We start from the raw sequence: 13,713 nt of genomic DNA, 5'->3' as shown, positions 1-13,713 counted from the left end.
CTTGGACGCCGCGTTCCCTCCCGGACGGGACGAGCGAGGAGGAGGAGGATGTGGAAGAGCTGACCGAGCTTGATGCCGCCGCGCCGCGTCCTGGACTGAAGGATCTCCTCTCCCCTCCTCCTCCTCCTCCTCCTCCTCCTGCCTCTGGAGGTGAACCTGCGTCGAGCTGTTCCTCCTCGACAGCGCGGGGGGAATCTCTCCCCCTCCCCTCGTTTCCCCTTGGAGAGAGAGAGAGAGAAACCCACCCGAGTGTGCGCGTTTTGTTTTTGTTTTGGCTGTTCGGAAGGGGAGAGAGAGAGAAGAGGGAGAAGGAGGTGGAGAAGGAGGAGGAAGGCAGCGAAAGCAAGGAGCGCTCTCTCTCTCTCTCTCCCGCTCGCTCGCCGCCTCTGCCTTCTCCATTGAAGCACAGTTCACTATGATCTTACTCGCCTTCAGCACTGCAAGCCGGGGGGATTTCGTGCATCATTCCAGGGTGTTTTTCTTGCAAGCCTTGCTTTGGATTTTATGGGCTACTGGGTGCAGAGCGGAGCAGTATTTCAATGTAGAGGTAAGATCTATGCACATCTACGCGCGCGCGCGTGTGTGTGTTTCCTCTCTTTTCTGGGTTGCTTCTTGCATTGATTCAACGTGCAAAAATAAATAAATAAATAAATAAATAAAAAACAGGGTGTAGGAGAAATCCCAAACCTCCCCAGCAGTCGCTTCTGCGAGCGCAGCCAGGACGCTTTTCCTTCCTGCAGCCAACAGTTTCCCGTTTCTGGTCTCAGGATCCCTTGATGCCCAGGAGGACGGCGGAAAGCCACGATGATGGGCTCCGGGGGATTCACCATTATGCCCTGGCAGTACTCTCCCTCCCCTACTTTAAAAAGAGATCGGGGTGGGGATGAAGTGGACCTCTCCAAAACGCGCATGCATCCATACGTGACGGGTGGTAGGTTAAAAGTAGCCACTGGACATTAAGACGCAAGAACAGTCTGAATGGGGGTTTAAATTGGGGAGGGGGCATGGATTTATATTGCTACGATCAGGGCGTTGTTGTTTAAATGAAAGTGGAGACGGAAAAGGCATTCATTGAACAGGACAAGGTTTCTTTTGTCACTTTGAAACATTCCTGTGGACTTTTGCTCTAGGGGCTGCTGTAATGGCTAAACGGATGTCCCCTCAGGCAGCTGCAAATGGGGCGGTGAAGGGGGCAGGCGGGCGGGCGTTGTTAGGTGGAGAGGAACTTTGTGAAGTTAGTTAAAATGTGAGAAGGTGAACAGCATCTGGATGGGATCTGCTCTGGGTTCATGGCTGGACTTCAGCTGGGATCCGCACCCTACTCCCCCAGTTTTTAGCCTCAGCCCAATGTAAGTCGGTTTGGCTATACACTGGATCTGGCTTTTGCAGCACAAACCCTGTGCTGTACATGTCTACTCAGCAGTAATACCTATTGAGTTCTGTGGGGCTTGCCTCCACTTAACATGTGTATGGAGTCGCAGCCTAAGTGTGGTTGGTTATTAAGTGTGCTGCAATTTCTCCGCTGTTCTCCTTTTCTCCTGTGCTTTGCACCATAATGTCTGTCCATCTGTCTGTCACATCAGTCCCAGTTTCTCCCTTATGTTACCATCCTTATGCATGGCCTCCTTTCATCTTGCTCACCCACTGCTCCTGGTTCAGAAGTTGAAAGAGACCACACAAACCATAACAACTCCCATTCCATAACAATTCCCATTGATCTGTCTTACTGATTACACACCTGCAGCTCAATCCTTTGCTGACCCCAGTGCTTCTTCAAACTCAGAGTGACTCTTACTCGTGCACACTTGAAATTTTCTTCCACACAACCTCTTGTTCTTCTGGCTCTCAGGATCTCAAGCCTTTCTCTGGATGTGTCCCCCCCCCTTTTTTTAGCCACAAGAGGAGACTCTCTTTAGTCTGACCATACATGACTCACATTTTCTGTGTATGTCAATAATATAATTTGTCTTTCTCTTCCAAGGATACTTGTATATGACTTAATTTCCCAAACCTGATCACATTCATCTATTATTTCAGGGCTATCCTGGCTATTCCATCTTGGCTATATCTCATTTTGGCTTCCTCCCACAACCCTGCATTGCCAACTCTCCCCCCCCCCATGTCTTGTCATAGGGCTAGGCTGAAAGGTGTGAGTATTGCCTGACACCTTTTGGCCTAATTCTGGTTATGGCTGTTGGAGCAGACTGTGGCAGGAGTGCCACTTAGCCAAACTCATTCTGCTCTTGAGAACATCCTTTATTCCCCTGTTTATGTTCATTCTTCCAATGAGAAGTGGAGGAGACTGCCAAAGGGAAGAAGAAAAAAGCCACCCAATAGCATCACGCCTAGATAGTGCCACATGCAGGGAGGCAGGTAGCCTTTCCAGCTCCAGAAGCATTTCCTCCTGCCACAGCTAGTTGCTGTGCCAGCTGCCTACTCTGCAGGATGCAGGCCAGCAGCAGATGGTGCTAGGACATGAGGAGTGAAAGGATAGTTTACTGTAGTCTGTTGGGAATCTAGGAAGACACCAGTAAGTAGCAAGGAGGAGAAACTAAACTTACATGGAGCAGTGAAGTACGGAGGGAAAACTATGAATGAAGAAAAGTTGGAGAAGTGGGTTTAGTGTTTTCCCGCTTCCTGATACAATGTTTCATAGTGGTGCTTCAGAGCCAGTGGATAATTGGAAGGTCATGTGCAAAAGTGTGAAATTCAAAATATATATATATATATAAAATAAAAATGTCCAGTAGCACCTTAGAGACCAACTAAGTTTGTTCTACGTATAAGCTTCCGTGTGCATGCACGCTTCTTCAGATACATACAAAAGCTTTTACCTAGAACAAACTTAGTTGGTCTCTAAGGTGCTACTGGACAATTTGAATATATATATATATATATATATATATATATATATATATATGACTGCGCCAGACCAACACAGCTACCTGAGTTCGTTTTTGTTGAACAAAGGACTCTCTCCTCCCCACCCCACCCACCCCACCCTTTTTTTGCCTCTGGCCACCTGAAAAAGAGAGGTGTGGAGAGGGTGTGTACTCAGTTCTTACTTCTGGCTCTGCCTACAGTTAGCAAACATGCCTTCCACCCAAGTAGTCCCAGTAGGCATTAGCCACCACTGCTCTGTTCTGTAGGCCATTTCGAAAGCTAAAGTGGAATAATCAAGGCATAGAAGGATCTTTGCCATTCCTGGAGGCTAGCACACTTGGTTTGTCTGGGGAGCAGGTGGCTGGGATTTCTCTGGTCCTGGAATAAATCTCTTGAGAGCAAAGAGCGGTGTCCTGCCTTATCGTCTTCTGCCTCCTTGAGATCAGCATGGTCTCTGCTACCAGGCTGAAGGGAAATTAATTTACATTTATCTCTGAGTAAGGCTGAGAGCTTTTCAAGTGCCATTTGTTGTTGTAAAAGAAACCCAGAGTAGCCAGAGCCACAATGCAGAGGGAACATGAGGCTATGGACTTGGCAGCGTTTGGGTGACTCTGTGCCATGGATTTCTCTGTGTCAGCACCAGACCCATAAAACACTTGCACAGGACAATAAATCACGGAGAACCCATCCCTACTTGAGCACAGCAAATTCTGTTCCAGGAGCATTTTAAACAAACATAGAAGTGAGGGAGCTGCTGTAGACTGGAGTCCATTGTACTGTAATGGATTTATGGAGGCTAAGCTCACATGGTTGGTAGCATAGGGAAAGGAATTTAATTTCACTAGGGCCACTTCAACATGGATCTGTGTTATTTATATTGTTGTTTGGCCATTCTTGTAGCATTAAAATAAATACTGAAAGGAGGGCGCGTACACATACACACTCACCACCTGTTGCACATATAGACATGGTTTATGGTGAATATCTGTTTTTGTAAACACTGGATTGTATCCAGCTAAGTTTTAATCAGAGTAGACCGACTGAAGGTAGTTTCTGCACGTGTTGTAGTGGGAAGTGAGGGGCAGATGGGGCTCTTCAACCTGGGAAGGTAGCCTATCTAGGAGAAGGAAAACTTTGCTCCAAAACCTCCATTGCCTTGCGGGATATCTTCAGGAGATGAAAATGCTAAGAGAGTAAACGCTACAGAATGGAGTCCCTAAGACAGTTGGATGGCCACTTGTGCTCCTCCTTCAGGCAACTCCCGCAGCCAACTGGTGCCAAACATATGGCTCTGCTTTCCTTTGGACCACATCAGTGAGGCTGAGAGGAGGGTCTTGTCATCTGGGCAGCCCAGGACCTCCATACACACTGCCCAGACTTGTGCCCCAGGGAGGTCATTTAGGTGTTGTTAACACAGCAATTTGACTTCACCCCCGGAGGCGCAATCCATTGCCTCTTGAGGCAGATGAATGCCAAGAAGACAATGCCAAGAAGACTGATTGAAATTAATGATTGAAGTCATGGTAATTATTTTCAATGGGTCTACTCTGAGTAGAACTAACATTGGCTATAACCCTTAGGCTGCAGTTCTATACTTACATTGGATTAAGCACCATTGAACTCAATGTGCCTTACGTTTGAGTAGATGAGTATAACATCACACAATTACTTGGTTTTAGCAGGAGGCTTCCAAACATGTACTCTCCATACATGATCTGGAAATGGCAGATTCTTCTGGTTTCCATCTCATATTTTAGTGATATTTTTCTAGAATTACTGGAGGTCAGATTACTATGTGTATGTGTATATGCCTTTCTTTGTATGTCTTCGTTGGAGTTGCAGACTCAAATTCTGCTAGGTGGGAGCTCTAAAAATGTCAGTATTCAGTAGCATCAAATAATTGTTGACACTGTTAAGGGGGTAGTCCTCAGTGATGTGGTTGTGACATGGGGCATAGAAAGGGGGTGAGGTGTGTGTGGCCCACCCTGGGTGTCATCCCTGAGGGGTGACAAAATGGCACAGTGCAGGGGGCAGCACTTACCGTGGGGTCTGGCCTGCAGAGTGCCCAAAGTACGCATCTCTCCTGGGAGTGATGCGGTGGCTCGGGGCCCCACACTGCCCCAAATGGCAGTGTGGGGCTTGCGTCCGCCAGGCGGACTCCATGGACAACTTGCCGTGGTGCCCCCATGGGCAGTTCGTCCTGCCCCAGCTGCTATGGGTGCCGGAGCAGCTAGGTATGCCCCTGGTTGTGACACATACTTCTGTATTGTTAGTCACATAAAAAGGCTGTGCAATAGACAATGTGAAATCCTGTTCAGTAAAGTGATAAACACTGGCAGTTCAGAACTTGGTATACAGACTTGGCAGTCTTGGCCTTGACCGCAATTTATCATTTTAAATGATAAACTAATTAATCTGCATGTTACGTTGGGCTGTGCCATTGCTTTAAGAGCATTCGATCCATCTGTTCATTTGATTGTGTGCAGAAATCTGCTGTCTCTGAAATGAATGAGGATTTGGTTTGGGTGCACACAACAATATGTGTGAAAGCAGGCTGTTGAACTGGGGGCATCATGCTTATTTGTTACTCTTGAATACTCTGTGTCCTGATTTGGTTGGTTGAATGGATGGTTAACGCCATTGCAAAGAGTTAAGCCATCCCTGAATGTTTGTTACACTAGAGTATGTTCAACGATTGGGCTTAAGATTAAATTTTACAGGGTAGATTGTGTTAGTCTGCTGCCGCAGAGCAAATCTAGAGTACTACAGCAACATAAAAAGTAATTCATAGTAGCATGAAATCGGCAAGGAAGGAGTAGCGACCAGTATGGCAGTGTGGGTGGCTTCCCAGTGCTGAGGTTACTGTCAGTAGACTGAGAAGGGAAAGTTGGCATGGCACAGGCATAGTAGCATGAATGTTGGATTGGCTCTGCTGCTGAGCCTGTACCATGCCAACCTCCCTGCTGCCTCACCCCTCTCCTGCTTAGTTACAGGCAGCAACTTCCATGTTGGGAAGCCAGATAAGCAACCCCACTCCACTGACTGCTGCAAGGAAGAACTTGCCTCATCGGAAGGATGTAGTGAGCAGAGAGGATATAGGTCAAAGTCAGCTACCTGACTGATGCCAGCCAGAGCATTGGGAGGCAGACTACTCTCTAACAGTGGCATAATAGCAAGGTTGAGGAAGGGAGGTTATTAAATGAGAAGAAGACTCTCGTGTTCTTCTAGCCAGCTTTAGTGAGGGTGGAAATACCACATTATTCTACTTATTTGATGATACCTATTTATTGAAGATGGCACTTGTTACACATTTTTAGAATAGGAGATAATGCAAGGACAAAAGAGGAAGAAGAATAAGCCTAGTCATGGTGCTTCCAGCATGGTTCCCCTGTGTGCTCTGAGGCTGGTGGGTTGTGTGGCAAAATCATATTGGCTCTTTTTTTTCTTTTTCTTTTTTGCTACAGAAAGGAGTTGTGGGTCCATTAGAAAATGTGGATGCTGCTGTTAACATGCATGATATATGGTGCAATAACAAATTGCAGTGCTGTGAAACATGGGGGCAGGCAATGACTTGGATTGCAGTGTCCATAGATCAGTATTTCATGTTCTTCTGTAGATTTGGCAACCTGAACTTGCTTGTAATCCCCAATAATAAATAAGAGACTTTAGGAGCTTGGGCAGGGTTTGGCTTCTGCACATATCCAGCAGTGGGAGAAGAGAACGGCTGGCAGAGAAACTGCCATGTCAAGTTCCTGCCATTTTGCTTTTCTTACAACCTGTTGGCTACAGTGGGAGGCATGCATTTTTTGTGGGAAAGCCGAGGAAATGAAAGGACTTTGGATGTAATGTGTGAACGCCCCTTTCTCCTATCCCCCTTCCATATCTTATTATTCCCCTATTCATCCAGAGGAACATCTGTGCTGGCGGAGTTTTTCACCGACATGTGGGCTTGCAGTGATATAAGTGTCATCCCACCATCATCCTGCCTTCTCTGCCAGCAGAGCAGCACATACACTCTCAGCCAACCTCTTGGTGAGGCTTGGATTACACATTTATCAAGTTAAAAATACATGATGGGAAGTTTAATTCCGGAGCCTTGAAAATCTCCAAAAGTTATTAGTCCATCTGTCACCTTGAGCTATCATTCATTTTTGGAATTAAGAAATAGCCCCCGTCCCCCAAATTTCATAAAATTTCAAAGCCTGGTTGTCTGGATGTAATTCTTATCACAGTTGATCAGATGAGTTGTTATTTTCTAGCCCAGTGTTTTCTCCCCCCGGTTTATCACAGTTGCATGAAAGTCAAAATTCCATAGAATCCTCATAAATCTATATCATTATAATTAGATGTGCTGGTGTCAACCCCTATAGGAGTCAATATTAACTGAAAATCCAGTAGTTGCTGAGAGGTCACATCCTTAACTTTCTGTGTATGCAGTGACACCTACTTTTAATTAAACATGGTTAGGATTGAGAGCTTTGCTTCCATTTCCCACCACAATGTTATTTCTGTTGTTCTGCCTTGCATATACATCATTGGTAAATACTTAGGAGCAATCCAGTGAGATTTTCAAAGCAAGCCTTGCTTTTCTACAAGCAGTTCCTTAAGTGACTTTAAACTTCCCCTTTTAATAATCGTGGCAGTTTAATTGCTTATTATGGAACATAACGCAGTGGAATCAAAACCTCTGAGAAATGCTGTCAAAAATGTAGAATTTTCTTCCCCGTGGCAAACAGCGGCTGCAAACTTCATTGTTTTTCACTGCTAACAGACTTCACAGTTAATGGTCTGCTGTTACTGAATTGCTACACATGACCTTTCTAGGTTTCTGCATTTGTCTAACACCCCGATCCCTATGCATATTTACCAAGAAATAATCTGTGTCAATTTTAAAATTGAAGCTTTTTTCCAAGTAAAGTGTGTTAAAGCACATTTAGCTGGAAGCAAGTCTCCCTGAACTAAATGGGACTTAATTCCAAGTAAAAGTGTGAAAGCTATGTGTGCGCTTTTGAGCAACTATTTCTGTTAGGAATAAGTATGGAGAAATTGGGTTAGCAACACCCCTATCCATGATCCAGTTAAGTTTACACAGTGTAGTTGCACAGTGTAAAGAAGTACTTTCTTTTATCTGTCCTGAATTGTCCAACATTTTGCTTTCTTTGTTGTCTGTCCATGAATTGTACTGGTATGATAGAAGGAAGGAGCTTTGCTCTGACCACTTTCCTACACCATGCAAAATTTTATATGTCTTCTATCATGTCTCCTCTTATTTGCTTTTCCTCTAATGTAAAAAGCCCCAAACTTTTCTCCTAAGGGACTTGTGCTATCCCATTGATCATTTTGGTTGCCCGTTTTTGAACATTTTTTCATCTCTACAATAGTCTTTTTGAGGGGAGATGGCCGGAACTGTACACAGTATTCCAAGTCTAGTCTCAACATTCTTTGTATAATAATGTTATGTTATTGGCAATTTTATTTTCAATTCCTTTCCTAATGATCACTAGCATGGAATTTGCCTTTTTCGCAACTGCCTCACTTTGGGTTGAAACACTTGTTATGCTATCCACTAGGACCCCAAGGTCTTATTCCTGGTCAGTCTCTTCTCTATTCAGACCCCATAAGCATGTATGCGAAATGATTTTTGGCTTCAGTGTGCATCCTTTTTCACTTGCTTGCACTGAATTGCGCTTGACATTTTACTGCCCGTTCACTTGATTTGAGAGATCTTTTTGGAGTTCTTCACAGTCTCATTGTTTTAAGGACTCAGGAACAATTTAGCAAACTTGGCCACCTCACTGCTCACCCCTAACATCTATTATTCCATGACTGCTCAGATTACTCAGACTTTGGTGAGATAATTTGTTGAAAGCTTTTTGAAATTCCAAGTATGCTATGTCAGCTGGATCACTTATGTTGATATGCTTGTTGACATCCTTAAAGAACCCTAGTAGGTATCTTGTCAAAAGTCTTTTGAAAGCCTAAATATATGATGTCAACTGAATCAACCTTATCTATATATTTGTTGACACTGCTGAGTGAGATGAAGCAACCGACCTGGACCCTGTGATTGTCATCATATTTGGGGCCAGGAGGTAAGTTGTTCTTCAGATCTGTTGGCCATCCTGGGGGTTTGGCCTTCCTCATAGCAACTTTGGTGGATAAGGCCTCTTAGTCACAGTTGGAGGGGAGGTTGTAAGCCTCTGGCTGCCCCTTGTAGAGAATGGGGTATCCCATTAAAGGGATCCTGGAGGGGACACTCCTGTCTGGATGCCCAGTCAGGGCTAGGGCCATAGCACTTCCCCCAAAGGCAATTTTGGGGTGTCTTACCAATTTGATGCATGTCATAGTACTTCCTTGCCATTTCCTCATGGAAATCTTCCAGCAGGCAGGCTGGATGAACCAGGTTCAGGGCTGTCTTAAGCATATGCAGCGCCAGAGTACAAAGATCTCCCCCCCCCCCGGTTGCCCAATCCCAGGCACGCAGGAGGGCAGAGCTGGCCGGCTGCCTCAACGTCTTGCTGGCTCGGTCACCCCCGAACTCACAGCACTCCAACCGACAGAAGGGCTCTTCCCCAGACTCAACTCTTGGGCCCTGGACTCTCAACCTGGTGCCCCTGAGAGCCCGGCACCTGGGTGCCCTGCACCCCTAGCACCTATGGGTAAGACGGCCCTGACCAGGTTATGCCCAATGCTTAAGCCAAAGCCATCTGTAATCAATAAAGTTGTGGCCTAATTTGAAACATAGATCATTGTCATGAGAGGCTATTCAGATACATTCATGGTCTGGTTTGCGGGCTCACAGCACGTGGGTCCGCAACTATTTTTTTTGCAGAAATGTAGACCTTTGATAACATATCCAGACAACATTTCTTTAGGAAAATTTACATTAAAAAATACTTTACAGCCCCCACCCCCAGTAACATATGTTCACTGGGTGGCTCATAAGAAATAATTGTGCCAAGAGCTTTATCTTTTGAACGGAGGTTGTATGCTATTTTGATGCTGTTTATTTCACTTATTTGGTTGCTTGGCAACCATTCACACCACACTGCTGCTTATTGTCATTCATTGTAAGCATATTTTAACATACGGGTGATGGTATTTAAGGATTCCCATCTTCAAAGAATTCACATTTAGCATTAATGCTTGTAGTAACATTTAGAACTGCTACTTCACTAATTATGTAGTAATGATTTCTGTGTTTATGACAAATATTTATTTCTTTGTTTCCAGACCTTGGCTGAGTTTTAGTGATGGATAATATGACAGGTGTATGTATACCTTAAGACTTAATTTCTTCAGGCTTATATCCATATAGTCAAGTATTCCTCCAAGTATTGGGGAAGAACTTTGGCTCAGAGTTGGAGCTCAGACTTTATGTACAGAAAGTCCCAGGTAAAATCCCTGGCAACTCTATGTAGGGCTGGGATTGGCAAAAAACAAAAACAAAAAACACCATTTGTGAAGGGTCACTACCAGTCAGTATAGACAGTGCTGAACTAGATTGCACCCCAACAGTCTGACACAGCATAAGACACCTTCCTATGCAATCCAAAAACAGATGGGTCCTTCAAAGATTTGAAATCTTTTTTTCATTCTCAAGGTTTCTGAGGGTTGCAGTGCAGAAGAGGCACTTGGCAAAATCAGCTTGCTGCCATTGCAAGTGAGAGGAGTTTGGAACTGATTTTGACATGAGAATTGCTGTTAAAGTACAAAATTGTTTCTTTCTTTTTAACTGCTACAGTAGTTGTGCAGCTAAACCACATGTTACCATTTGATTCCCACGAGAAGTCTGAACCGTTGTGCTCTTGCTCAGGGGAAAAGGCAATGCTGGTTTTTCTAAAGGACTTGCTTGTGAGCTGTTTTGTAGCACAGATTTCATATATCTATGTGTCTATATATCTATCCAGATTTAGACTGGTATGGGTAGTTTGCTTTTGGTTTCTGGTCTGAAGCCACGTAGAAGGAGGAGGAAAGGGGGCATTTGTGAAGCACCTGCAGTTCTACTATTGGTCTTGAAAGGAAATAAAGGTAAAAAAGCAAATAGGAAACTTTGGTCACTGCTGTTTCACACACAGCAAAAACCAAAGCCCTTTTGTAATTATTCATATCTTATGTACACCCATTTCATGCTACATCAAATGGGAAGGTTCTTAGTAGGAATGGAAAAATCGTGTCAATTTTGGTTTCTCATTTCCCTTCAGTTCTCATTTCCAGATTTGCTTTTTAAAAAAGTCCTCATGACAATTCATCAGCATTTTTGTGCGAATTTGTCCTAATATAACATTTTGTATGCAGTTTTGCCCAATGTCTGTATTTTTGCAAAGCAATTATCTATAATATTATACACTTTATCCTAGTATATGCATTTTTGTACACATTACTTAGTAGGAGAACAGTATTGCAATATTCAGAGAAAAGTGAATTCCAAAAGATGGCCGTGTTTGGGTTTGTGCATTGCTTTAGATTAGAATGTGTGAATTGAGTCAGTTTGCCTTTAAAACAGAAGTGACTTTTCATCCATCCCTAGCTCAAAACACAATTCTATGAATATTTACTGAGAAGTGCTCAGTAGGTCTTACTCCCAGGAAAATCTGCATAGGATTGCAGCTTCATTTGTTTGAGCAAGATCTTTTGAATTGTACAGTTTTTGTCAGATCTAAATTTTAGGTACAAAATGAAAAACTGTTTGGTGTTCTTCATAGTTGAGAACACCTCATTGGTTACTAGGCTCTGAAAAGAGCAGCTGAGAGGGTTGGAGAATACAGTAAGTCCACAATTTATGCACATTTTAATTTGCACACATTGGGTTTTACACACTTGAGAAGGGGGAAAAGTGAAAAATAAAAAAGGGGGTGGAAAGGGAGCAGGTGTCCCAGGAAAAAAAAGACTGTCACAACCCCACCCACCATTGCACCCAATGTTTGTTTTGTTTGTTTATTGTTAATATGACCAACAGTCAGCATACTATTGCACCCAATGTGTTTTGACTATAGGTAACTTTTGCTTTAGGTGATATTTTTGGAACATAACCCCCATGTAAGTTGCAGGCTTACTGCATATCAAAAGGATTGTGGAATAGTTGAGTGGTGCATCAGATGATGGGTTGGTCAGGTCAGTCCTGGGTAAAACCAAATCCGTAGATCTATCCTGAATTTGGCAGGCACCATATTTTTGTGCCGTCACAGCAGAGCCTAACTCTGAGTTCTTGAAGATGGGACTTTTGTTCTGTATGTTTCTGACTCATTCTTTGACTCTTTCCCATCTTCTTTTCATACCATTTTGAAGGATGCTAAACCAATGATTCTAGATGAATTCCAGGGAAATTCGGCTTCTTTGGATTAAGTCTTCAGTACTTTTATACCAGTCTTCTCCCTTCATGCAGAAACATCTTCTAATAATTTTTGGTAAAGGGGAGGGGAGATTCAGCTGCAGAAAGCACTTTCTATATTTCCTTTGATCTTCTTTTGAGTCCTCCATCAGTACAAGGAAGGTACTCGCTGGAGATTTGGGCTATTACGATGGAGCTTATAAGGGGAACAATTGTAAGGTCTTAATTGTTTTGAGCTTCATTAGCAAAGTAGCAACACCCACAATAAAATCAAGTAGATTTGTTTTCTGAATATTTTGACAAATGTTTCTCTACTGATTAATTAATAAATTGTTCAGTTGTTATAAAAACTAATAACTTTTCAGCTTGGGGACTATTTGAGACTCTTTTTAGAAGAGCAGAGGAACTGACAGAGCAGCCGAGGTCTATTAGACTTTAAATACATAAAGATTCATTTTAATAGATTCCTGTCTCTTATATCCAGATTTTTTAGTCCCTGAAAACACGAAGTAGCAGGTCATAGGCATCACTGCCATAAGGAATGTGTTCTAGAAGCAGTGCAGGAAATGCTGAAAGATGGAGAAGGCAGAGTCGAAATACAGTGCTGATCTAACTGGGGGAAATTCTTCTTGTCCTCACAGGTCATTAGCTTAGAGGCTATTCACAGAGAGCTCATCCAGCACAAACCTTCATGGAATAAAAGGCCATTCATGTCAGTGGAGGTTGTGCAGGAGAATTTCTCACTGGATTGCACCACTGACCTTTAAACGTAGAACTGAAGGCTCTCATTTAGCATGAGATTCTTTCTGACCTTGGTGTATCTCACCATGGATTGTGGTAATTGGGACCAGAGCTGATGATCATCCGGCTTCTCGATTCTTCAGTGGGTGTATAGTGAGTTACTCCCCTTATTTAGGCTGTTTAGGAATAGGAAGAAGAAGAAGAAGAAGAAGAAGAAGAAGTAGAAGAAGAAGAGTTTGGATTTGATACCCCACTTTATCACTACCCTAAGGAGTCTCAAAGCTGCTAACATTCTCCTTTCCCTTCCTCCCCTACAACAAACACTCTGTGAGGTGAGTGAGGCTGGGAGACTTCAGAGAAGTGTATCTAGCCTAAGGTCACCCAGCAGCTGCATGTGGAGGAGTGGAGACACAAACCCGGTTCCCCAGATTATGGGACTACCGCTCTTAACCACTACACCACACTGGCTCCACTACACCACACTGGATGTGGACTGTGGCAAGCAGAAACTGAATTTCCTTCCCTCATTCATATTCTGTTCCATTCTTCAGTCCCTACCATTTCCCTCAGGGGTCCAATCTCCAGTTGACCTTTATAATGTATTCCCAACTTTTATTTTGGTGGGAGAAGGAGAGATGGCATGGAAGACAGAGATTTAATGCATTTGCTGCATTTCTAATATTAGCTACCTAATGTGGTGTTGTTGTTTGCTTAAAAACTGTGGTTGCAATGCTGCATCCAGTTACACATTTATACAA

The 13,713-nt window shown here is 43.6% G+C and overlaps 1 protein-coding gene across 2 annotated transcripts in view; it reads left to right on the top strand.

The window, feature by feature from the left end:
• Positions 1–288: 288 nt before the first annotated feature.
• Positions 289–13,713, top strand: part of MMP16 (matrix metallopeptidase 16) — a 159,376-nt gene continuing 145,951 nt past the window's right edge. For both annotated transcript variants that reach the window (XM_033155517.1, XM_033155516.1), the window contains exon 1: positions 289–547. In XM_033155517.1, the coding sequence (XP_033011408.1) occupies positions 416–547 (132 nt within the window). In that variant the 5' untranslated portion in view covers positions 289–415. The remainder of the gene's footprint in view (positions 548–13,713) is intronic.

Source organism: Lacerta agilis, chromosome 7 (genome assembly GCF_009819535.1).
Source record: "Lacerta agilis isolate rLacAgi1 chromosome 7, rLacAgi1.pri, whole genome shotgun sequence".
NCBI classification, from domain to species: domain Eukaryota; kingdom Metazoa; phylum Chordata; class Lepidosauria; order Squamata; family Lacertidae; genus Lacerta; species Lacerta agilis.
The sequence above is the reverse complement of the archived record's forward strand: the minus strand, read 5'-3'. Positions and strand labels throughout refer to the sequence as shown.